The sequence below is a fragment of the Bufo bufo genome, chromosome 1 (assembly GCF_905171765.1).
Source record: "Bufo bufo chromosome 1, aBufBuf1.1, whole genome shotgun sequence".
Classification (NCBI taxonomy): Eukaryota; Metazoa; Chordata; class Amphibia; order Anura; family Bufonidae; genus Bufo; species Bufo bufo.
Genome location: NC_053389.1, coordinates 817,685,336 through 817,708,655, shown reverse-complemented (window position 1 = coordinate 817,708,655; position 23,320 = coordinate 817,685,336). Strand labels below are relative to the sequence as shown.

Below are 23,320 nucleotides of genomic sequence, written 5' to 3'. Positions count from 1 at the left end.
TTCCAAATACTTTGAAGTATTGCCCTGAGCCCAGCTAGTAGATAAATTACACAATTTGCTTCCATTTTAACAGTACACACAAATGGTAATGGTTTTAGAAATGTTTTGTCTTGAAAAGTTAAGTAACTGGAAAAAATGATGAGAAAGGAAAAATATATATATTTTCAAAATTTTCATATTTTTTTCTATTTTAATATTTTTGAATATTCTATTTGTAATCTAATGGCATCTAATATCTGTCATCTAATGTGCCCTGTTAAAAAAAAAATCATGTAGGTTACCTCAGAAATTAAATAGTTATTTGAAGTTAGATACTGTAGATCTATTGCAAAATCTGCAAAATCGACCTGGTAAGGAAGTGGTAAATAGTCCGGTAATGAAGCGGTTAATGTAAGATGATTCTTGAGACAGAAAAATAATCTCAGTTGATTTAGTTTTTTAGTGAGTGCAGAGCTTCTGATCAGTTATAGACAGTGTTACAACTATGTATAATGCTTCTGATAAATGAAGAAAGCAATCCATTTTTTTAATAATACCAATTAAATCATGTTTTTATCTTACATACGTTTATTTTCAGTAAACAGTTTGCTTTAAAATCCTGGACACTTGTTTTTTTTTTATTTTAAGCATTGTTTTTCAAGATTTCAAGATTATTGCATTAGAGATACATAAATGAAATAAAGCAAAGCAAGAACAACAAAAAAGTCAATGGTACACTCAGGTGTATGAGGGTGGTATAAGACAAGACTGATATACATCTTGCATAGACATACATAAGTGTAAGGGCTACATTACCATTGTGGTACAATAGTTCAGGTAGTGGGACTCCAGCACTCATAAAGCCTATGCCCTAAGTGAAAGGGCTGCCAAAAATTACAAGGAACCGGCACTCCAAAACACCCTTTGTTACACATAAAGGAGGGCATCATACACACCCTTGAAAAATTATGATTGATGGCCTGCCGGGTCCCCTCAAAAACATTAGGGGTGAGGGCCTGCTGCTGAGCTGACGATCTAAAATATTATGGACGAGGGCCTGCTGTCGAGCTGACCATCAAAAACATTATGGGTGAGGGCCTGCTGGTGAGCTGACCCTCTAAAAGATTATATGCGAAGGCCTGCAGGTGAGCTGACCCTATAAAATATTGTAGGTAAGGACCTGCTGGTGAGCTGACTCTCTAGAAGATTATATGCAAGGGCCTGCAGGTGAGCTGACCCTCTAGAAGATTGTAGGTGAGGGCCTGCTGGTGAGCTGACTCTCTAGAAGATTGTAGGTGAGGGCCTGCTGGTGAGCTGACCGTATAAAATATTGTAGGTGAGGGCCTGCTGGTGAGCTGTCCCTATAAAATATTGTAGGTGAGGGCCTGCTGGTGAGCTGACCCTCTAAAACATTATATGCGATGGCCTGCAGGTTTTAGGGATGCGCACAATTTAAACAGGAGATGGGGCACGGATAATTTAGCTGTCCGCAGCGGACACCATCTACGGAAAAGTACACTGGATGTCACTGATATTTTTTAGATCTGCACACTTTACACAGGAGATGTGGCGCGGATAATTTATTTGTCCGCAGCGGACACCGTCTACGGAAAAAGTACACTGGATGTCACTGATATTTTAGGGATGCGCACAATTTACACAGGAGATATGGCACGGATAAATTTAACTGTCCGCAGCGGACACGTCTACGGAAAAAGTACACTGGATGTCACTGATATTTTTTAGATCCGCACACTTTACACAGGAGATGTGGCGCAGCTAATGTCGCTGTCTGCAGCGGCCTAACTATTGCACGCTATTTAGCACAGGTTTGCTGCTGCCCCACGCAATAGTCCTTAAAAGGACTTTTGGGTCTCTGAAACGTTTTTCTAATAAAACTATTCCAATAACACTCCCTACACTGTCTGTCCCTTCCTATGCTCAGGTCTCCCTGACTAAGACTAAGTCAAACACGCGTTCCAGCCAGCCAATCACTGTAATGCCAAAAACCAACATGGATGCGGCATTACAGCGAGGGCAGTACTTACCTGCACGTCTATTGGCTGCGTAGCGGGGAGGAGACTAGAGCATTGCGCTCGAGCACATGGGGTTCGGCCGAGCATGCTCAATCAACACTATTAACAACTCAATACTGTATGGTAGATCTCTTTGTTTTCCTATCATGGTGGTGACCAGCTTCAGAGGCGGCTCTTCCATTAGGCCACTTGGGCCACCGCCTAAGGCCTCGCGCTGGTGGGGGCCTCGCTCTGGCTCCCACCAGCACCTGACACCGCCGCAATTTAATTGTCTGCTTCTCCGGACCTAGTTCTAGTTAAGTAAAGACATTAACCTAAGACGAGCCGCCGCGGCTAGGCCGCTCAAGCCCCTCTGCTCTCTGCCTCTTTAAGAGAGCAGAGGCTGCTGGGGCTCAGAGCGTGCCGCCACACAGGCACGTCTCTAAATGCAACGGCAGACCCGCCCTGCCCTCAGAGTGCTGCACAGGCAGGGAGAGAAGGAGCGCCAGCCGCCAGGTTCCTGCTCACCTCACCGGCTGTGTCTGTTGTCCGGTGACCCGACCTGACCATTCTGGCTGCCGCCAGCACCGCCCTGAAGACAGTGTCAGTGGTGGTGGACTGTCACTGTGGAGTGTGGACTGGTGCCACTGAACCGAAGAAGAATCCTCCAAGGTGTTCAGGTGTGTGTCCTTGTCCTGCTGGCTGCTGTACCCCCCCTCCGAGTCCCCCCTCCCTGGCAGTGTGGGGGGCAAATTACTTAATGGGGGCAGTGTGGGGGGCAAATTACTTAATGGGGGCAGTGTGGCGGGCAAATTACATGATGGGGGCAGTGTGGTGGGCAAATTACATGATGGGGGCAGTGTGGCGGGCTAATTACATGATGGGGCAGTGTGGCGGGCAAATTACAAGATGGGGCAGTGTGGCGGGCAAATTACTTGATGGGGCACTGTGGCAGACAAATTACATGATGGGGCAGTGTGGCGGGAAAATTACAAGATGGGGGCAGTGTGGCGGGCAAATTACTTGATGGGGGCAGTGTGGCGGGCAAATTACTTGATGAGGGCAGTGTGGCGGACAAATTACTTGATGGGGCAGTGTGGCGGACAAATTACTTAATGGGGGCAGTGTGGCAGGCAAATTACTTAATGGGGGCAGTGTGGCGGACAAATTACTTAATGGGGGCAAATTACATAGTGTGGGGCAGATTACATAATGGGGGCATTCTAGAAGGGAATTACTATTGGTGGAGCACCATGAGGAGCACTATTACTTTGGGGGCACTATTATTTCTTCAGGATAGTATTTGGGGGTATTGGGGGGCACATCAAGCAGCAGGATAACACTGTAGGGACTCCAGGTTGGGGCATGATGATAGAAATGTGAGGACACTAAGATGTCTGTGTGTCACACTCTGCAGAGACGAGGTGCGGCTGAAAGAAGTGTCCGGACTGAATGCAGGAGACGATGACAGAGAAGATCTACATCCGAGGAGACGTCACCTGGAGGCCCTGGATGTGACCGGTAAGTGCTTCTGTATAGCAAGTACAGCAAAATGCGGTGTGTGGGGGGAGGGTCAATTTAGAGAACTGGGCCAGGGTTAATGCTAAGTGTTAATATGCACTGTGAATATAAGCCCTGTACTGTGTTGTCACTGTGCATATTAACCCTTTACTGTGATGTCACTGCATATTAAAGGGATACTTCGGGATAGGAAAATAAATCCACTATCCAAAGGATAGGAGATAAGTGTCTGATCGGGGGGGTCTGGCCGTTGGGATCCCCCACAATCTCCTGTATGGTACTCCGGATCTCCTTGTGCCCGGAGCGGTGGTCAACACTCCCCTTCCATGTATCTATGGGAGAGCCGCAGATTCAGCACTTGTGTATCTCTGAGTCTTCCATAGAGATACATGGAGGGGGAGTGTTGACCACACCACTGTTCCGTGCGGTGGTTGCCACAGCTTATTTCTTGAGGACTGAGACGGGGCGACGTACGGGAGATCGCGGGCATCCCAACGGTCTTCGTGGGGGCCTCATGTTTAGGTTTCGCCTAAGGCCTCACAAAGTCTAGAGCCGCCTCTGACCAGCTTTAAAGTGCCCCCAGGGCTGTCCTAACATAATTGTTTGAAAGTCCAATTGTGTTTTAAAATCAATCATTTATACATGAGAGAACATTTCCGCATGTGCATGCTGCTTGAATTACAAATTAAGATTTTACTTCCTTGAAATAGAAAAAAAATCTGAAAATACAACAAGAGACATTTATTTCCGGTAAATACTTCTATTAAATATTTAAATTTCTCTCAAAAATAGAATCAACCTGTATTTACTGTCTTCTCAAGCTTCAGTCTTTTTTTTTTTTTTTATACTTTTTTTCATACTTTGTCACCTTAAAGGGAATTAGCTTTGTTTTTTTATTTATTCATGTGGCATCACATTAGGCAGAGAAATACACTTACACAGTGAGCCCTAACTTGCACCCAACCCACTGTCCCTGTCTACTTGCAGAGCAAGCCCTAAGCGGCAAGTCCGCAACTGGTCGACCGCCCCTATGCTGGTAAGTGCAGGGAGTGAAACCAAGCACCCACGGTAAGAACTGCTGGGACCTGTTCAGACAACACACAGAGAAAGGTGGTGTAGGAAAAGGTCAACGCCGGGAGGTCAATACAGTACCAAATCACAGAGGGTCCAAGTCAAGCCGAAGTCAAATCCAATAGCAACAATCCAAACAGCAAAATAGCAACTGGAGCACAGCAAGGGAAAACCTGTAACTGGCCAGGGTGTATTGCCATCAGGGTTTTAAATAAAGCACCGAGTCCTTTGATCAGAACCTGATAGGTCCATGACTCAGTGCTCCATCCAGCATACAGGAGACATCAGCTGAACAATAGCCCACTGCTAGTCTCCTCCAGCACCGCCCGCTGTGCGGAGAAAGCATTGTGTCCAGTTGCTAATGACGCTGTCGCATCACCAGGGGGCATGGCTCAGCAGCATGTCTCCTCTGGCGAAGCCGCTCCGAAGATCTTACCGCTGGACCGTGGACAGGTAAGTTTGTGGCATCATGTATCTATAATGGGCTTCTTTTGAGAGGCAAGTTTTAATTTTTCATTTGGAAAATTTGGGGTTATCGATTTATTTTTAAGTTATTGTTAGTTACTGTAATTGTTATTTAAAACCAATGGTCCAACATTCTGAAGGATTCTCCAGAGAATTTCAATAATACCTTATACAAAAGGACACAAAATAAAAATGGCATAAAAAATGTATCCTAAAAATGCTTTGAAATTACATATATTTGATAAATGTGTTAAAGGGAATCTGTCACCTGCTTTTACTATTTTAAGCTGTCACCATCGGCATGTTCACTAAAGTACCTTATTTCCTGCAGTCTTCTTCTTACTTTATTTTGTTTTGTCCTTTTGATAAAAAAAAACCTTTTTATTATATGCTAATAAAGCTCCAAGGTGCCCAGAAGGGTGTTTTGAATCCCAAGAACGCCTCCTGATCCTCAAAAAACCTCCCACAGCCCCGGCAAACGGTTCCGCCCCCTCCCCACGTCATCGTCTACCTTCTAGAAATGCCCCGTCCTTCTTCCTGTCGGCGTCCAGAAATCTCGCGCAGGCGCAGTACCGCCTGCGGCCTGCGCGATCATCAACCTCCTCAGAGCAACAGCGCTCAGATTACGTCACTGGGCTCAGCGCATGCCCAGTGAGACTTTTGAGGCTGTTGCCCTCAGGAGCTTGATGATCGCGCAGGCGCAGGCCACCGGCGGTACTGCGCCTGCTCGAGATTTCTGGCCGCTGACAGGAAGAAGGACGGGGCATTTCTAGAAGGTAGACGATGACGTGGGAAGGGGGGCGGAACCGTTTGCCGGGGCTGTGGGAGGTTATTTGAGGATCAGGAGGCGTTCTTGGGATTCAAATTAAGGCGGGCTGGGCACTGCAGGGGGGTGTCACTGGGCACCAGAGAGGAAAAAAACACCCCTCTGGGCACCTTGGAGCTTCATTAGCATATCATAAAAAGGGCTTTTTTATCAAAAGGACAAAACGAAATAAAGTAAGAAGAAGACTGCAGGAAATAAGGTACTTTAGTGAACATGGCGATGGTGACAGCTTAAAATGGTAAAAGCAGGTGACAGATTCCCTTTAAGTAGACTAAAAGTAAACCTGTGTGAGCTATCCCAAAATCATCTCTATGCACCTAGACCATACATCTCACTTTGGGTGAAAAAAGTCCTTTCTACTAACAAAAAATACTTAAAGAAGAACTCCGACAAAAATGTGTATTCTCTGATCTGTTAGAAAGGTGCATCATGTAAACTGTAGTGAATGTAATCTTCTCACCAGTGACTATCTCTGAGATATCCTGTCCCTTCTGATCCTCAGCTGTGTCATGTGATCAGCACTCTGATGTCCAACTGACACAGGAAAGAAAGTCAGTTACTTCTCTATTCATTCCTATGAGACTGACACAGCTGAGAAGCACAAGGGAGGGGATAACTCACAACTACAGCAACTTGTATCTCTCATACACAAAGGACTACAGGTTATAGTCCTCCTGATCTTGTAAGACCAGGAATGGGTCAGTGTCATAGCATAGCTCTTCAATGTGGGCAATACACTGGGTCAAATGAGACCTTTTAGCTTCCAGCTGCCTAATGAGATCCTCAACTAGATATTCAGCTTGTCCTTCTTCTATGATTAGACCTCCCTGGACTAATTCTAGGATTTCCCTCATCTCTTCAACCTCAACAGTTTCTGATGCAGTATGTGCTTTTTCTTGAACTTTTAGCATACAAATCTTTATACTTTTCTCTATCTCTGACTTCTTGAGCTTTAGATTTTCTTCAGTGACCCTCAGTTTGTCTTTCTTCATCTCCATGGCTTCTCCGATAGGTATCACCTGGTGTCCTTTATGTTCACCAACTATACAGCAGTGGGCACAGATACAGGCAGAGTCCTTGCTGCAGTAATACTCAAGGACTGTTTTATGGATGGAGCATTTTCTGTTCTTTGGAGATACGCTGGGGTCCAACAATACGTGTTCTGCTTGTTTGCTATGGACCTTTAAATGGTCTTCACAGAGAAAAGCATCACATAACAAGCATTGTTTAACTGCACGCCGTGGCAACGGTGAAGTACAATATATACAATACTCATGTGTCTTCTTGTCTGACTTTGATGATTGACAAAATTCTGCTATTTGACAGAGAACCAGGTTCTTGTTTAGTTCAGGCCTGTTCTTAAACCTTCTTCTGCAGATGGGACAGGACGTATCATCACTATCCTGATTGTTCCAGGTCTTATCAATACATTCCAGGCAGTAGTTATGGCCACAGATCAATGTCACAGGAGTTTTGTACATCTCCTTGCAGATACAACAGATTATGGTGAATAGAATAGACCCAGGAACCTTCCTGAAAAGGTCAAGAAAATCGTAATCAGAAGTCAATAGTAATCATTATTAATTTTCAGCATTGCAATTCAAGATTCAAATCTGACCAAGGACAATTTCTTTGTATGTATGAATCTGGAAGAGAATAATAAAAAATAAAAAAAATCTGGTTCCTTGGGAGCAGATTTATGTACAGAGTTTGGCAGAAGACATGATTCTGTGTGCTGTGTCTGTCAAGCAGGGAGAAGAGGAGAGTGTTGTTCAGAGCACCAGAGGACTGGGAACTTAAAGTGGCCCTGGAAAAAAAAAACGTAAAAGTTGCCCCATGTTGTGGGTGGGTCCAAACTGACAGAAGGCAGCGCCAACAATACCATATTGCAGCACAAAATACAGCCCCAACAGAGCAAAATTCTTCAGTATGACACAATAAACTGGCCCAACAACATTGAAAACTACAGTGCAGCACAAAATAATGCCCCAGCACCAATATATACCTCCTCAAAAGCTGCCCCTCTGTGGTGACTTGCGCCAGCTGCCACATTCTGTCCTCCTACTCGCATTGCCAAAGGATGGCAATACAGTTGAATTAGGAGGGCAACTGTGGTTCCTGGCCAGGTACATAAAGGTTTGATGCCCCCCATGTTAATTAACTCTGGGAGCGACAAATCACTACTTATGCTACATAGTTGGTGGTCAGGAGAGCTCAGGCAGCCCTCCTGGGCATCAGCCCACTGGTAAATTTCCCTGTAGAGTCTATGGGCAATCGGCCCCTGCAGAGCAATGGTGCCGCCATGTGATTTTAATCATCCCCTAGACCAGTCATGTTGAACCTTTTAGAGACCGAGTGCCCAAACTACAACCCTACAACCCACTTCTTTATCGCAAAGTGCCAACACGGAAATTTAACCTAAATACTACAGTCCAACATCGTACTTTATCATTTAGCTATAATAGCCTGCCTACATTAAGAGTGCTGCTTGTGTCGTTCATAGTGCGCCCTGTGTTGATGAATGGCAGGAAAAGTCTAAAACATATTGGTACACAATAGTCTTTTTCCAGGGTGTGAGTGTCCACAGAGAGGGCTCTGAGTGTCACCTCTGGCACCAGTGCCATAGGTTCTCCACCACTGCCCTAGGACAAAAAGATCAGTAAAGCAGATCATAAAACTAGAGCCTACATGGCATGTCTGCAGAGGAGTTCAGCAAACAGCAGGAGGCACTTGGGAACATTACTACCAACACATCAATGATGTCTGCAGAGGAGTTCAGCAAACAGCAGGAGGCACTGGGCAACATTACTACCAAGACATCAATGATGCCTGCAGAGGAGTTCAGCAAACAGCAGGAGGCACTGGGCAACATTACTACCAATACATCAATGATGTCTGCTGAGGAGTTCAGCAAACAGCAGGAGGCACTTGGGAACATTACTACCAACACATCAATGATGTCTGCAGAGGAGTTCAGCAAACAGCAGGAGGCACTTGGGAACATTACTACCAACACATCAATGATGTCTGCAGAGGAGTTCAGCAAACAGCAGGAGGCACTTGGGAACATTACTACCAATACATCAATGATGTCTGCAGAGGAGTGCAGAAAACAGCAGGAGGCATTTGGGAACATTACTACCAAGACATCCATGATGTCTGTAGAGGAGTTCAGCAAACAGCAGGAGGCACCCGGGAACAGTACTACCAATACATCAATGATGTCTGCAGAGGAGTTCAGAAAACAGCAGAAGGCACTTGGGAACATTACTACCAATACATCAATGATGTCTGCAGAGGAGTGCAGAAAACAGCAGGAGGCATTTAGGAACATTACTACCAATACATCAATGATGTCTACAGAGGAGTTCAGAAAACAGCAGGAGGCATTTGGGAACATTACTACCAAGACATCCATGATGTCTGTAGAGGAGTTCAGCAAACAGCAGGAGGCACTTGGAAACATTACTACCAATACATCAATGCCTGTTCCTATAATGGAGTATAGATTGTATATATTGTGTGAAGAGAGACTGTTAAAGGAGTCACACAGCTGAATCTGTGCATACCTACAGTACCTACAGTAAGTGGCACTTCTAAACCTATTTGAGATGATTCTACTGTATTCTATTCATATTCTACTGTTGCTCACTGTATTACTGAAGTGTTCAATTGTAACCCATTAAAGGATCATATGGCACTAAGTAAATCATTGTTGCTTACAAGTCTGGACATCTTCTATCTACAACATCCTCACCCAGTTCCCCCGCGTTACAAAAGCAAAAGGGAGATGATTTCATAGAAATATAAAAGGCTCAACTTTAACCCCCCTCATCATTTTAGACTGCAGTGGTAATTAATTGCAAGCCTATAGTACAATTGATCTAAGGATTACATATTTGGGTCATGCTCAATATGTAAAAGTCTCCAAGGGACAAATATATATATATATATATATATATTAAAAAGGGTTAAAAAATGTTTTCCAAAATATAAAAAAATATAAAAATTCAAATCACTCCCCTTTCCACATAATAAAAATAAACAAAAAAATTGCATTCCAATTTGCTCATACTGTTTTTATGTATGAACGAGGTAAAAAAACAAAAAAAAAAAACATTTTAGTTTCCCGGTGCTTCACCTTACAAAAAAAAGAAGAAAAAAAAAGCAAGGGCTATTTTCACCCTATTTGGAGTTTTTTACAAGCTTCCTACTACATTGCATTCCATTGCTTGCCATTAGAAAGTACAACTTGTCCCTCAAAAAAATAAAAAAATAAATGTCTATACGAACAGAAAAAATAACAAAGTTATGGCTCTGGAAAGGTCAGAAGTAAAAAATTAAAACCCAAACATGGAAAATCACCCTGTCCTCAAGGGGTTAAATCAGTGAAGCTCTAGTTTAGTTTAGACATTATGGGAAATAAATCAGGAGAAGGAGCAGCAGGTTAGTTGTCAAGGCAATCGGATATGTACCATGCTGTGGAAATGGTGAGGACCTGACCTACTAAGGACCTGCTTTTAGAGGACACTGGCAAAGGTACATGTTTGGTTCATAAGTGAAGCCTGAGGACCCAGAAATGGACAGGAAACTAGCTATAGAACATTAGCCAACTTTGAATTATTTTTGTTCAATTTTCATTTTTTTTAACGTGCATAAATTACATCTCTGAACTGACTTCTCTTTTTCAGTCCAACGAGACTATCAGGAAATCTCTTACCAAACTGTGTGATCATCCTTTTCCTCAGGCCCAAGATCGATATATTTTACTGCATCTCCTGAAGTAAAGAATGAAATGATATACTGTACATGAGATTATTACCCACAGAGCAAGTCTCCATAGCTGAGACAATCATCGGTTAGCAGCAGAAAATACATTACCGTTTTCCGTGTTATTACAATGAGGCTGTCAGAATGTGGGAAACATTTCTTAAATAGGTCCATATTTCCGTTTTGAGTCCCTTATAAAGAGGCCCTTTCATTTCTGTCTGATTTAGTTCATAACAGTGATCCCCATGTCATGAGTTAGGATCAGTCTCTAAAGACCCAAAACGCGTGGACACTCTGCTGTCAATAAAGATCTCCGTTTTATCGGATGCTGGATTTCCCTTCTGTTCTTCAGTGCTCCCTGTAATATAATCCTGGATCATCTTTTCTCATAACTCTACTTTATAGAGTTCCTCTGTTATTCCCACTGAAGATGTATGAATACATTGACGACTAATTCTTATCAGTTGGAGGTGTTGCCCTGCACAGTTTGATATTATCTAGTCAGATGCTCCAGAATTGCTGTTATGTGGGGACTGCAAGTATTTACTACATCAGACAGGTCAGGCTAAGTGGCAGCTCATCTTTACATCTCTACACAGGTCTCCAAACCCACTGCATTAGCATAGGGTGTTACTTTTTTTTTTTTTGGGGGGGGGGGGAGCGGAGGGGGGTTAGAGGACAGCTAAAGATCTCAGATCTCAACAGATAAATCAAATTTAAAAAATATATATATCACAGTATGCAGTCAACTCCTGAGCTCCCCCTAGAGGTGGCTGCAGGAAGTCAGAATTTCATTATGTACCTCACCACCGTATATGTAACTTTGCATCAGTATAAATTATTAAGAGCTTAAAGGGAACTTGTCACCAACTTTAAACTGCCCTCAGGGAGCCCTGGTCTAAAAAATAGTCATGGCTGCCCGAGAAGAGTCACAGTTATTTATGAGTTACCACTCTTTCTGCCCATCTTTTAATGATTGACAGCTTTCTTCTCAGTTTTCCCCCAATTGAGCAGGGAGAGGGGTAACTCACAAAAAACTGTCAGGCAGGCATGACTCTCTTTCAGACCCGGTCCATAAAGATTATAATGCTGGTTTTCAGAAATAATTTAAAGGAGCCTGTCATCTTGGATATGCAATTTTAGCTGCCCGTCGTACCTTAATCATGCACTTCTGGAAGAAGGTCTTGTTGCAGATTTCTAACTAGTAAATGCACTGAAAATTGACTTTTAATCTTCTTCCCGCTGTATGGAAATTAGCCTTTTTAAGTCAAAGAGGCCGGTGTTTTACTTCTCTAAGTCAAGATTTCCGCCCCCCCCAACTCCTGCATCTTGATTGATGTTCTCTTAGGCAGGGAATGTTTTTACCAGGTCTCATTAGATCCTACACAGGCTCTGTCAATCAAGATGCAGGAGGTGGGGGTTGGACAGGGAAACCTTGACTTAGGTAAAACACCGGCCTCCTTGACTTGATCTCTGTAATGGGGACACCCCTTTGCTCGGTTTTCCTTCTTTTGAGGGATATCTGGCTTTCACTGTGTTGAAGACCCATAACTGGGGCTCCACGGTTATTTTGAATATCACTGTTTCCCAGGGAGCTTTGCACTTTGGATTGCTGTGTCGAGACTCTTAAATGAGGCTCTACAGTGTTTTCTGTAGCTGGTCTCCCTAAGATCAGCTATTGTTTTGTTTGAGTAGTCTCCAAGGCATTGCTCCCGGTTAGCCATAATCCTCCTCCACACTGATGAGGAGCAACACCCCGAAACAGCTGTCTGTGGATGGATAACTGGATTAGGTCTTCCCTGTCACATCCTTAAAGCTTGTAAAAGAGCGGGATCTTGACATAGGGGCCACTTAATATGGTGTATTTGGTGATCTCAGTAATGGGGACACCCCTTTGCTCGGTTTTCCTTCCTTTGAGGGATATCTGGCTTTTACTGTGTTGAAGAACCATAACTGGGGCTCCACGGTTATTTTGCACTCCTTGACTTGAACAGGCTCATTTCCATACAGCGCGAGGAAGATTAAAAGTGCATTTTCAGTGCATTTACTAGTTTGAAATCTGCCACAAGAACTTCTTCCAGAACCTTATAAGTGCATGATTAAGGTACTGTGGGCAACTAAAATTGCATATCCGAGATGACAAGTTCCCTTAAATTTTAGCTTATAAATGACAGGCCATTGAAGTCAGTGTGTCTCTCACTACATTATGTTGTCCTTAGTGAAGGAAGCATAAAGTTGATGACATGTTCCCTTTAAACTATATAACACTAAACATGTTTCCTACCTGAGTTTTCAGACACAGACAGTGATGGATTGCTAATTCTCTCCATAACTCTGATGTGTGAGCGGTTGTGTGTCCTGAGAGCTAAATATACTTTATCCTTCTTTACATTATGAAAGCTATCAGTGATATTATAGATCTCCTCCATCTTCTCTTTAGAAGTTTCTTTCAGTAGAATATTGTGATACTGTTCTTCTGTCAACAGGCCGTCTTCTCTGAGGTCCTCCACCACTGGATCCACTGTGCTCATTACATTTATCAGTCCTGATTTATTCTTGTCCAGAAAATGTTCTCCAGCTGTAGACAAGTAATAATGATAAAGATTAGAATAATTATTGGAAGCACAATTCTGTAACCGAGGCTGGTGGTCACACATTGGGGAGACATATGCTAAGTTAGATGTATCAGTTTTCTGATGCACACGCATTATATTATGGTATTTGGGCCTGTGCCACTTCTCTCAGCATATCCAAATGTGTGGAGTAACTGGAATAGGTCTTCAGAGTTAGGAAAGCAGTAGAAAACTATACAATGTTCAACATGTTTAGGTTTGTAACCTGCACTGTGCAGATAAGAACTTTGTGATTGATGCGTAGTTGTGGATGTTGAGGGGGAGAAATAGCATTAATACATAACAGTGTGATTTATACACTGATGAGCAAAGGGATAACAATGTTTTGAACTTTTGACTTTCAGGCTCCATATAGTATCTCAACATCCACTACAGCTTTGAACATGAGACTCATATCATTTTATAGACAATCATCTTGGCTATCTCATACATAAATTGGACTTGCAACTATTTAGCATTTGATTAGTTATGCAGATTCTTGTCATGTAACTGCATTGTTACAGTTTTTCTCCTAAAATTCTAAATTTAAATTTTTATTATTTTGTTGCTATTTTGTTAATCCAACTTTTTCTTTCAACACTGCCTGAATCCTTTTGGGCATGCTCTCGATCAGATTCAAGCATGTCTTGACTAAAATCTGTTCTCAGGTCTCTTCTACATGTTCCCAATATTGGTGCATACTGGTCGACTCACTTGGGTACGAATACAGCTTTTTCTTAAACTCAACAAGTGTTTGATTAGATTGAGGTCTGGAGACTGTGGAGGCCAATCCAGAACCTCTACTTCATTGTCACTGTAACATTTCTTTACCAATATCAATGTATTCTTCGGATCGTTGTCCTGATGGAACTCTATGTCGTCCTTTTCATACCCATAATACTCAAGTGTACAAAGTTACTTGTCTTGTAGGATACTCACATATGGCTCAGTATTGAGACCACCATTCATCCTGGTCAAGTATCCAATACCTTTGGCTGTGAAACAGCCCCACATAAACGGGCTTTCTCCACGGAACTTGACAATTACTTCAATTTCTCGATCCGTCGGCCCTCATTTTCTCTTGTTTCTTCCAGAACCATTTGCACCCATCAGAGCCCATTCTTTTGACTTTTATCTCATCGCTCCAAATCACAGTTTCCAATCTTCTACTTTCCACTGCTCGTACTTTTTTGCAAACTCAAACCGATGCTTCTTATGATGTTATTATAGTCGATGCTTCTTCGCCTTTTTTTGGGCCACCATTCCAGGCTTGTGTAATGCGCATCACACAGTGCTTGCATGGACGTCATTGATCTCACTATTATGACTTATAAAAGCCCCCTTCACTGAAGTGTTTGTCGCGCCAGAACTGATAGACGTTGTGATGAGCTGACTTGTAGACTCCGATATTTTGCCTGGACGTCCACCTCTTGGCTTTGGAATGGATGGACAAATTTAATTTCATATTTTTACAACTGTCATGGCATCTTGGCAATCAACCAAATAACACACTGAGCTATTAGGGAATGTGAGAACAGGTTGTAATTTGTTGTATACAAGAAGAAAAAGATTGTTCCACCACCAGGAGCAAAACAGGAACAATGCAGTTACATGACAAGAATCTGCATAACTAATTATATGCTAAATAGTTCCAAGTCCAATTTATGTACGATATAGCCAAGATGATTGTCTATAAAATGATGGTAGTCTCATGTTCAAAGCTTTAGTGGATGGTGAGATATGGAGCCTGAAAGTCAAAAGTTCAAAACATTGTTATCATTTTACTTGTCAGTGTATAATCTACTCTCATAGAACTGCCACAGAAACAGAAAATGTGAATTACGTGTCACATTTACTACAGTTACTACAGAAGGAAAATTTGTAGAAAATGTAAAACTTACCAGAAGAACCTGTCTCCAAGTCAAGGGTCAGCTTCAGATAGTAGGACCCCTTATCTGTGGAGATAAATGTAATTTAATTTGTTATAGTTTCCCTGAATATATAATAGAATAATATAAGTAGACAGAAAGTTCTACAATGTGAACTTACTTCTGTTACGCGATTTCAGAATTTGGTCAGATTTCTCTAGCATTCGGATGAATGCTGGGTTGTGTTGTCTCAGAGCCAGATAAACCTGGTCCTTTTTCAGGTTTTTCCAGAACCTCACAATATCATATAGATCTATCATCTTCTTTTGGGGAGTTTTCAATTTCATTAAGGCATCGTACTGTTCCTGCGTTACAAGATTTTGTTCCTGGAGATCGTCTAGAACTGGATCCACCATGATTATCCTTCGAATTAGATCCCAGCAGTGCTCATCAACAAAATGCTTACGTTCTAAAGAATTGAGAAAGTTTTCATATTAGTTAAAGTAGATTTCATAACTTTCATGACTTTGTAGTGTGTTTAAAGATGTTTTCTGACAGATAAAAACATTATAAAAATAACTTTACCAGGCCTAAAAAATAAAATTCATACTAGTGTCACCAATCCCAAAATGTCCCTGTTCCAAACGTTCCCCTGTGTCCCACCAATCTCTACTTCTTTCCATAAGAGGGGGGATTTCCTTTCTGCCTATCACTGGTCAGGAGGTAGTTGAAGGATGAAAAGGAGCATGTGGGCAAAGAATTAAAAAAAAAAAAAAAAGTAGCGCTATACAGATACATTTTATTGAATAACTCCGTGGCTATACTAAATACAAGCAATTACAAAATAATTCAGATCTAGATGCTTGTTTGAAAACTGTAAAATACTTTTTTTGTGGAACAACCCCTTTAAGTTTTCAAATAAGCTTGCAAATTCCAGTGGGTGATCCGGACCCCAGCAAGTTCTCAGTCTGTTTACATTCTCTGGGAATTAAGAAAATGAAAATAATTTAATTTTACTTTATTATAAATACTGTATATTCCCAAATACCTTCCATTAGTTATAATTAGAGATGAGCGAATCGAAGATGACGAAGTGGAATTCGATCCTATTTTCAGGAAAAACTCGATTAGCACCGAATCCGAATTTCCTCACGTTTTGTGGTAATGAATGTTAGGACATGGAGCAAGGAACTCTGGGAACGAGGGATCACCCACAAAGCCATGCATGCAGCCAATCAGCAGCCAGCCAGCCCTGTGATGTCACAGCCCTATAAATAGCCTCAGCCATCTTGGATTCAGCCATTTTCTAGTGTACTTAGTGCAGGGAGAGACGACAGCAGGCGCTAGGGACAGTGATAAGAAAGACTTTAAAACTTTTATTTTGCTGAATAGAAGTTCAGGGACAGAACATTAAAAGTGTAGGGAACAAATATTATTTGCCGTTCAGCAGTGTAGTTATATGTTCTAAAGCCTTTTGTGGCGTATATAAGTGGAAAGAAATAAGGACCTATTTGCCATTCAGCGGTGCAGTTATATGTTCTCAAGCCCTTTTTGGCGTGTATTAGTGGCACAAAAAAAAGTATTTGCTGTTGTGTGGTGAAGTATTTGCCGTTGTGTGGTGTAACATAGTATATAAGGCCGAAAAAAGACATTTGTCCATCCAGTTCGGCCTGTTATCCTGCAAGTAGATCCAGAGGAAGGCAAAAAAAACTGATGTACAAGCCAAATTTTCCCCAATCAGGCAATCAGAATAACTCCCTGGATCAACGACCCCTCTCTAGTAGCTTTAGCCTGTAATATTATTACACTCCAGAAATACATCCAGGCCCCTCTTGAATTCCTTTATTGTACTCCCCATCACCACCTCCTCAGGCAGAGAGTTCCATAGTATCACTGCTCTTACCGTAAAGAATCCTCTTCTATGTTTGTGTACAAACCTTCTTTCCTCCAGACGCAGAGGATGTCCCCTCGTCACAGTCCTGGGGATAAAAAGATGATGGGAGAGATCTCTGTACTGACCCCTGATATATTTATACATAGTAATTAGATCTCCCCTCAGTCGTCTATTTTCTAAAGTGAATAACCCTAATGTTGCTAATCTTTCAGGGTACTGTAGTTGCCTCATTCTAGTTATTTGTCACAGAACGGCGGCGCCGCGCGTCCTTTCCCTTTCGCCGCCGACGTAATGTTCCTCTCCGGCAGCTGCAGGAGGCACCCTCCACGCAGAGCGGGGAGCCGCTCGGCGTCTCCGCTGTCATGGCAACTGAGGGCGGAGCACGCCCGGCTGTACGCTCCTTCTATGTGCAGCCAGCTTCCTCTGTTGCCAGGATACCTTTGTGGGCTGAGCGCCGAGCCGGACACTCGGCACTCAGCTATCAGTCCTGGGACAGGTCATGTGGCGCTGGCCACGTCACATGACCTTAGCCCTTCAGTATATAAGCAGGCGACCTGCTGGCCACAGGTTGCCTGTGATATTGTTTATATAGGCTCTTGATACTCTGCTCCATTGCTCTTGAATTTGACCGACGGCTAGTTATTTGACCACGCTCCTTCTTCTCCCTTGTACTCTGACGCGACCTCCAGGTTTGACCTCCGGCTTGTTATTGGTATTGTCTTTGCATCTCCCTCACAGTTTGACGTGACCTCTCGTTGTGACCTTTGCTAGTTTGTTGACCCTTCTCGACTGCTGTACGCTCCTGTCGCTCCTGTCTCTGCTTTTCTCTGTCACTCCCGCAATTACTCAAGTTAGGGATCGCCGCCCAGTTGCGCTTAGGACGGGTAATTGCAAGTATGCAGGGACAGGGGCGTGGGTGGCCGACTAGTGGGTGCACGCTCTCCCTCTCTCCTTCCTGGGCGGCGTACCATTATTACTTTAGTTGCCCTCCTCTGAACCCTCTCCAGCTCTGTTATGTCCGCTTTGTTCACAGGAGCCAAGAACTGTACACAGTACTCCATGTGTGGTCTGACTAGTGATTTGTAAAGTGGGACTATATTCTCATCACGGGCATCTATGCCCATTTTGATGCAACCCAATATCTTATTGGCTTTGGCAGCAGCTGCCTGACACTGATTTTTGATGCTTAGTTTGATGTTTATAAAAATTCCTAGATGCTTTTCCATGTCAGTGTTACCGAGTGTTTTACCATTTAGTATGTACGGGTGACTTGCATTAATCCTTTCCATGTGCATAACCTTACATTGGTCAGTGTTAAACCCTCATCTGCCACTTCTCTGCCCAAGCCTCCAATCTATCCAGATCCATCTGTAGCAGTATACTGTCCTCTTCAGTGATAATTACTTTACACAGTTTAGTGTCATCTGCGAAAATTTATATGTTACTGTGCAAGCCTTCTACAAGATCATTAATAAATATATTGAAGAAAATAGAGCCCAATACTGACCCCTGAGGTACTCCACTAGTGACAGTGACCCAATCTGAGTGTGTACCATTAATAACCACCCTCTGTTTTCTATCACTAGGCCAGTTACTTACCCACATACGGACATTTTCTCTTAGTCCGAGCATTCTCATTTTATATACTAACCTTTTATGTGGTACAGTGTCCAGATATACGACATCCATTGATTCACCACTGTCAAGTCTAGAACTTATCTCCTCATAGAAACTGATTAAATTAGTTTGACATGACCTCATGAAGCCATGCTGAAATGATGTTATTTGCTTATTTTCATTGAGATCCTCCAAGATAGCATCTCTTAGAAAACCTTCAAACAGTTTACCCACAACAGATGTTAAACTTACCGGCCTATAGTTTCCGGGCTCTGTATTTGCTCCCTTTTTGAGTATTCACACCACATTTGCTATGTGCCAATCTTGTGGAAAACTCCCTGTCAGTATAGAGTCTGTAAATATCAGAAATAAGGGTCTGGCTAAGACATTACTTAATTATCTTAGGATACGGGAGTGTATGCCATCTGGTCCTGGCAATTTGTCTATTTAAATATTTTTAAGTCGCTGTTGTACTTCTTCCTGGGTCAGACAGGACACTTTTAATGGGGAATTTACTTTTACATTCTGCATTTTATTTGACAGTTTATTTTCCTCAGTGAATACATTGGAGAAAAATATATTTAATAGCTTTGCTTTCTCCTCGTCGCTCTCTGCAACTCCCCACTCATTGCTCTGTAGAGGGCCGACACCTTCAGATTTATACTTTTTACCATTTATATAATTGAAGAACATTTTAGGGTTAGTTTTGCTCTCTTTGGCAATTAGTCTCTCGGTCTCTAGTTTGGTGGCTTTTATTTGTTTTTTACATATTCTATTTTTTTCCTTAAAGTTTTGTAGTGCTTCCTCCCTTCCTTCCTGTTTTGGTGATTTAAATGCTTTATTTTTGTCATTTCTTTCTTTCTTTACAGTTCTATATTTATCCACATTGGTTTCATCTTGTTCCTTAATACTTTATTCCTATAAGGTATGTACCTCTCACAATTAGATTTTAGGATGCTTTTAAAAATATCCCATTTTGTGGCGATATTTTTTATTTTTGAGGACTTTGTCCCAGTTAGTTACGCCTATGGCCTCTCTTAGTTGGCTAAATTTAGCTTTTTTGAAGTTTGGCATTTTTGTTCCTCCATGTAGAAATGCTCGTTTGAAGGATAATTGGAAGGTTATTACTTTATGGTCACTATTTCCCAAGTGTCCCCCAACCTGCACATCTGTTGTTCTGTCAGGTCTATTGGTTAACACTAAGTCCAGTATGGCCGTCCCTCTTGTCTGGTTCTGAACCAGTTGGGAAAGGTTATTGTCTTTGGTTATTGCCAAGAACCTGTTTCCTTTATGAGATGTACAGCTTTCAGTTTCCCAGTCTATATCTGGGTAGTTGAAGTCCCCCATAATAACAACCTCATTATGATTTGCCGCCTCATCTATCTCGTTTAGTAGTAGATTTTCTGTGGACTCTGGTATATTCTGGTATGCCCCTACTAGTAATTCATTATAATTTTTGCCTCTATGTATTTCTACCCCCAGTGACTCCACATGTTCATGTCCCTTCCATATCTTCTCGGACTGTGGGCTTTAGACAGGACTTTACATAAAGGCAGACCCCTACCCCTCTCCGGTTTTGACAATCCTTTCTAAACAGACTGTAACCCTGTACATTAACTGCCCAGTCATAGTTATCATCCAGCCATGTCTCAGTTATTCCCACTATGTCATAGTCCTCATGGAGGCAACTCATTCTCTACAACCAGGAGATTGGGTAGTGGTGAAACGACACATGCGGAAAATCCTAGAACCATGGTTTGAAGTTGGAAGGAAAGCCCAATTGGGTCCACGCATCGCACTGCAAAAAAGTACCTGAACCTCAAGTTCAGAATGACTGCAAGGGCCGTAATGTTTTTGCATGCCTTACTGCTCATTCTATATTGTACGGGGGGAAGGCACAGTTAAATCAAATCCCAACAATATTATTTTATCAAGACGAGTTAGGAACTGCCAAGTTTGACTTTTGCAGTGTAGTGGACTGTGGGGCAAACGACAGACAGTACACTTGGCTTTGGTTAGATAAGTATATCTGGGTGACAGTAACTGACCCAGTCTATGGTAAGTATGCAGTGTTCAGATATGACCATACCAACTGTGGACATTGGGGATTAGCAGGATGGAACACTAGCCCTAAGTGTTGGGGATTCAAACCAGAGGAGTCTACCTCTAGGGTCAGTAAAGTTGAGAATTTATTAGAAAGGATGACTATCCTGAAGGGAACTGTAACTGGGCGCCAAAGGCGCACTCGGTCTCCCATCAGCCGCAGACCTGCTGCTTAGCTTCGGGAGCGAGGATCTGTGTTTGGCCTCGTTCCCAGGGCGGCTTCGTTAGCTGGGAGGCTCCCTGCTCCTAGGTCTGCCTTGAGCGCCGAGCTGATCACTCGGTGCTCGACTTGTTTGTCTGTCGGTCATGTGACTCTGGCCACGTCACATGACCCTCACTCCCCACTATAAATACAGGCGGCCTGCTGGCTACAGGTTGCCTGTGATTTTTGTCTCTAGGGCTGTGTGTACTATTATTATTGCTTCCTACTTCACCTCTGGTATTGACCTTGTTTGTTTCCTGACCTCGCTTTGCCCGCTCCCTTGGTACCTACGCTATCTCTCTGATTTGACCTCGGCTCGTTCTCGGATTTCATCTCCTGCCTCATCCCTTGTATTGACGTGACCTCCCGGACCGACCTCGGCTAGTTGACCCGCCATTGCCTTTCCCATCACTGGGTACTGTTGTCTCATTCACTTCCCTGTCTATCCGTTTGCCTTAGTCTTGTGTACCGCCTTCTGCCTTGGCTGTCTGTTCCTCTCTTTCTCTGTTCGCTCTGCTCTACACTTATGTAGGTCAGGGACCATCGCCCAGTTGCGCCCCGTCACCTAGGGTGGGTGGTGCAAGTAGGCAGGGACAGGGTTGAGGGTGGCAGTTTACGGGGTGCACTTCCTCTCTACCTTCCTTACCCGTGACAGGAACACCACCAAATAATTGCAAATATAATGAATGTAATCCTTTGTTTCTGTCTATTAGAAATCCTATCCAACAGGATTCTGGGATATATGTTTTAGGAGCATGGGTAAGTGGCACAGATCCCCTAGGCAAAGACAAAAGCCTCAAAGTCCAGTTGCACCTGTGCCTCCTACATCCCTACCTATAATTGGCATTAAATATTTTGCCAACCGAAAGTACAAAGACAAATTGGCCTTAGAGACCGGATTTTCAGATACAAATGTATAGATAGAATGGATCCTCTATACGGTTCTTTCCCAGAAGCGATCCAACTGCATTGCTTGTGCTGCAGCCCGACCTCATTTAGGTACTGTACCTTTCCCTTTGAATGAGATTACAGATCCTGAGGGTTTCAAGTGCATCCTTAAAATGTACACTGAAACAATTCCCAGTAATTCCCCCTGCAGGACATTAGAATTGCTATATCCTACTGTTCAAGAGAGAGACCATATGGGTTTTGGTATAACGCCATACCCTGGAAATTATACCTGTTTTAATCGCAATAATACAGACAAAGACCTTGGTGTTTTCCCTCCAGGATCTTGTTCCTATAACATCTATCTAAATGAGACAGATAGTGACTCTGAAGCTTACCCTGGCAGATGGTTTATCAACCAAGATTATCAACACTCGGATATCTGGTGGTTGTGTGGAGACTTAAAACTCTGGCCCAGGATACAAATGGAATGGATTCGCCAATGTACCCTGATTAAGGTGCTGATTCCATTTGTTCTATTTTCACCTACTGAGTGGGATCAAGTCAGTAAGAAAACCAATGTCCGGTCACAGCTAAGGAGGTCACTCCCTACATCCTTTGATTCTCATGTTTACATTGATGCTATAGGAGTCCTTAGAGGAGTTCCTGATGAATTTAAGGCTAGAAACCAGATAGCTGCAGGATTCAAGTCAATAATTCCCATGATTAGCATAAATAAGAACGTAGATTGGATTAACTATCTGTATTATAACCAACAGAGATTTGTGAATTACACCCGGGATGCTGTGAAAGAATAGCATAACAACTGAGGTCTTCTTCGGTGATGACTCTGCAAAACTGACTGGCCTTCAACATGATTTTGGCGGAAAAAGGAGGGGTCTGAAAGATGATTGAAAGTTCCTGCTACACCTATATTCCGAACCACACTGCCCCTGATGGAAGTATAACCAAGGCTTTGAAAGGACTGACAGCTTTATTGAATGAACTGGCGGAAAACTCTGGAATTTATAACCCGTTCACCTCATGGCTAGAACAGTGGTTTGGGAACTGGTCTAGTGTGTTGGTCAATTTGTTAATGACTTTGGCAATAGTATTTTTAGCATTGGCTTTAATAGGGTGTTGTGTAGTTCCTTGTTTTAGAAAAAATTGTTTTTAAAATGTTTAATTCGGCCATGCCCTCGAACACCCTGTATATGCACTGTGACCCTGTCAAAGACAAGGATTATTATGAGCAACTATTTGAGGAACACAATTCTGTCCTAAAGCAAATAAAACCTTGTTGATGGTTGCAGAGTAAATAGGACAAGGTGAAAGAAAACCTGAAAGGGAGTTGGGGCACCAGAAATAAGGAAAATCCAGCTCTTCATCGTTTAGGGCGTTGGGATAGTACCTCGCTTTGCTTGTTCACCTAGTGTCTATTTACCGCAAAAAGGAGGGAATTGTGAGAGAGGTTTTCTTTGTCTATATA

The 23,320-nt window shown here is 42.7% G+C and overlaps 1 protein-coding gene across 1 annotated transcript in view; it reads right to left on the bottom strand.

Moving 5' to 3' along the window:
- Nucleotides 1-6,279: 6,279 nt before the first annotated feature.
- Nucleotides 6,280-23,320, bottom strand: part of LOC120986631 (E3 ubiquitin/ISG15 ligase TRIM25-like) — a 64,503-nt gene continuing 47,462 nt past the window's right edge. The window contains exons 5-9 of the mRNA XM_040415299.1: nt 15,309-15,596; nt 15,161-15,214; nt 12,932-13,225; nt 10,598-10,655; nt 6,280-7,410 (exon numbers count right to left, since the gene is read on the bottom strand). Of these exons, the coding sequence (XP_040271233.1) occupies nt 6,534-7,410; nt 10,598-10,655; nt 12,932-13,225; nt 15,161-15,214; nt 15,309-15,543 (1,518 nt within the window). The 5' untranslated portion in view covers nt 15,544-15,596 and the 3' untranslated portion in view covers nt 6,280-6,533. The remainder of the gene's footprint in view (nt 7,411-10,597; nt 10,656-12,931; nt 13,226-15,160; nt 15,215-15,308; nt 15,597-23,320) is intronic.